General features: G+C 31.8%; 1 protein-coding gene across 1 annotated transcript; it reads left to right on the top strand.

Moving 5' to 3' along the window:
• Window positions 1-2,205: 2,205 nt before the first annotated feature.
• Window positions 2,206-2,645, top strand: LOC143236117 (histone-lysine N-methyltransferase SETMAR-like). Its single transcript, XM_076474391.1, has 2 exons — window positions 2,206-2,305; window positions 2,401-2,645. Exons 1-2 carry the CDS (start codon window positions 2,206-2,208, stop codon window positions 2,643-2,645), a joined length of 345 nt encoding a protein of 114 aa, XP_076330506.1.
• Window positions 2,646-3,636: the final 991 nt, after the last annotated feature.

Here is a 3,636-nt window from a genome sequence, read left to right as displayed (position 1 = left end):
CCCTGGTTTAAAAGTAGGTTATCAGATGTCACGTGACTATAAACCGGTCCTGAGCTTGTTACAAATTGTTTTCTTTACGTAATTAAGAGTTTAGAGAGCTTAAACGAAGTATGTGTTATCTAGTTTTCTAATTTTTATTATAAAATAAATTCCTATTCAAAAGTGTTTTGTTAACTACAACAGTTTATTGTACCTTAAATAGGTATTATTGATTGTGACGAATGTTTTCTTTAAGCTAATTCTTTTACGTCAATTGGTAAAGATAATGTCAAGTCCAGTTAATGTAATAATGATGAATTAAGGCATTCTCTAATAATCATTTGCTACAGTCACATTTACTTGTAGACTTAATTTCACAAATAATATTTTTAGTATAAAATTCGTAACGTAATATAGGCCTAACTTTAAGTAAAATGTTTCAAAATAAACTACGAGACGAACGCCTAATTTGACTAACTTTGACAGATAAACGGTCATGTAACCCACACCATAGTTGAATAGCAGAATAGATGAGATAAGTGACATTTATTACCTTTTCTGACACTGAAATAACTGAACTGAATCATTCACTCATTACTGAATAAATTATCATTACTGATTACTTCACTGATTGTTTTAAATTAAAAAACGCGTATTTGTTTTCTACGTATGTCATGAAACTTTTCGATTATTACATCACAATAAACTTTATAGATTAGTAGTTCTGTCTAATATGCAACCAACTAAATCACGATATTGAAAATATAGCTTACAACAGAATATTTCCCTTTTTTACTACTAAACGAACATCAATGTATTAATATCTCCATATTCACCTAGTCAGTTAAACATGAATTGCGTTGTTGTTTTTGGAATTTCGCACAAAGCTACTCGAGGGCTATCTGTGCTAGCCGTCCCTAATTTAGCAGTGTAAGACTAGAGGGAAGGCAGCTAGTCATCACCACCCACCGCCAACGCTTGGGCTACTCTTTTACCAACGAATAGTGGGATTGACCGTCACATTATAAATTTGCAATTTATTCTGTATTATAGTTCTCACAATTAGTTAAATACCTACTGATTGATTGGAAAATAATTTTTCTCCGTTTCCAATCTGAGGTTGTTCATTGCTATTTTAGAACAGTCAACTCTTTCCTTTTAAAAACAACATAAATTTATGTTAAAACCATGTTATAATATAAAATTAAAATGATTATGTAAGAGATAAAATTCATAAGGATGAAATTATAATTTAATGGTAAATGGTAGGATAGGCAAGATAATTGATAAAACATGATTAATGAACAATTCAGAGTAGACCTATCCCATGTCCAGTAACTAAAATGTAAGTCTAGTAAAATAGTTACATGACTGTGTGTGAAAAACAGTAGATAAAAGACATGCATTTTTTCCAATCCTAGCATACATTTCCAGTTGTTTACGGATATAGCTCTCATTAAATTACTCCTTTTTTGTATTTGTAAAGTTTGCAGCATTTATAATTATATCAATAAGTGATATGGACAAGAAATTAGTAAAAAGAATGAAAATTATTTTAAACAAACCATAACCTTTTACGTAGACCGAATAATGGGATTTGATCATCATTCTTATAATGCACTCATGGCTTCAAGGTGCATAACTCAATTTTGCGGAAATTAGAAACGAATCATGACACTCAAAGCCATAGTCCAGGTACATTGATCATTAAGGTCACGTTATAAATCGTCCGATAAAAAAAGTTTTTCATATTGTCAGTTATTATATTGATTACCTTTATTTTATTATGAGCTAGAATGAAAGTGATAGGTTATGTAATTTATTTAAAACATATTTAATACTGATGGTGCTCTGTTTACACATTTTTTCATCTGTTTTCTTTATGTTTCTCATTGATCTAGGCGAATGCATTCAACGTTCCAGGAGTTTCCCAAAATATTACTAATTACCAAATAAAGACTACGGATGAATATTATAGCTCTCAGAACAACGTCACAAATATTTGTTGTTAAGGTAGTACCAACAAATCATTTGTATAATATGTCAGGTGATCCTATAAGTGATATCCCAAAATATAATACAGAAAGTGCATCAACATTTCTGTCTTTGTAGAAGGCTTTAATAGCTAAAATATGTAGTAGGACGTGTATAAAAATGTTCAGACAAAAAAAGAAACTACCTCAACTCCACTTTTTCAGATCATTAATCAAATAAACCCTTATGAAGATGGATGTGTCTGAGAAGCAAATTTGGTGTAAAATGCTTTATGAGTTAAAAAAAGGCAATAGTGTAGCAGAAACTGCACGAAACTTTGAAGGTGTTTATGGTATGGAGTCTCTCAATTAAAAAAAAAAAAAATTAAAAGGTGATTTCAAAAGTTTAGATCAGGTGACTACAGCTTAAGTGATGCGCCACTTTCAGGAAGTCCTGTTGAGTTTAATGACGACTTGATGCTGGCTGTACTTGATGAAGATTGTGCTGTAACAGTTGAAGAATTAGCACAGAAGCTTCATTCAATTCATTCAACAGTTCATCTTGGAAGGTGGTTCCCTCATGAGTTGACAGAAGCCAACATTAGAGCAAGAGTGGACATTTGCACTTCTCTGCACTCTCGTGAACACAACTCACCTCTTTTGGACAGCTTAGTGACTGAAGATGAAAAATGAATACTTTATAAAAATATTAAGCGCAACAGACAATGGCTCAGTGCAGGTAAACTGGCCAAAGCACAGTACAAAATGGACCTACACTCTAGGAAAGTCTTGTTAAGCGTTTGGTGGGATGTTGTTGGTGTGATCCACTTTGAATTGCTGCTACTCAATACAAAGATTACATCAGACTTCTATTGTCAACAGTTAGAGCGCTTGAATGTTGCACTGAAAGAAAAGAGGCCTGCTTTGATCAATTGTAAAGGTGTTGTGTTACACCAGGATAATGCACTGCCTCATACAATAAGGATCACATCTGCAAAGAATGAAGAGCTCGACTGGGAAAAACTTCCAAATCCTCCTTATTCCCTAGACCTTGCCCTGTCTGATTATCATCTATCCTGAAGTTTGGAGAACTATTTTGATAGAAAAGAGCTTGGAACATATGAAGATATCAAAACTACCTTCACTTCATCCTATTCTTTCAAACCTCAAGAATTTTAAAGAAGTGGCATTCAAAAGCTTGTGAATCGTTGGCAGAAAGTAATTAATAATAATGGGACATACATTACTGATTATATAACATGAATAGCGTTTGAAATCCTCTCTCTTTTTCAGAACCTAAAATCGGACATTAATTACCTGATATATATACATCAATCTGATGTAATGTTTTTAGATGACGTTTTCAACACATAACTTCTCAAATTTATCAAATTTATTTATTTTTCTATATGTACCATATAGAGATGGATTGAAATTTTGATATTTGTTGAGTTTACAGTATTTCAATACTTACATCTTCAAATTATTATTTATATTTTGATAGTGAATATAAAATATGGACCACTTAACAGCCCTACTTGGGAATTTCTTATTAAAATACTGTAACGAATTTACCATTATGTATTTATTTTACTCTCTACGTTTGTTTTAGTTTAATATATATTTAGAAATGCATGTAACCTATATTGTTAAATGTGTATTGCGAAAGTCCCGCTTGTTCTCT

Source organism: Tachypleus tridentatus, chromosome 13 (genome assembly GCF_004210375.1).
Source record: "Tachypleus tridentatus isolate NWPU-2018 chromosome 13, ASM421037v1, whole genome shotgun sequence".
In the NCBI taxonomy this organism is placed as follows: domain Eukaryota; kingdom Metazoa; phylum Arthropoda; class Merostomata; order Xiphosura; family Limulidae; genus Tachypleus; species Tachypleus tridentatus.
This window is presented reverse-complemented; position numbering and strand designations above follow the sequence as displayed.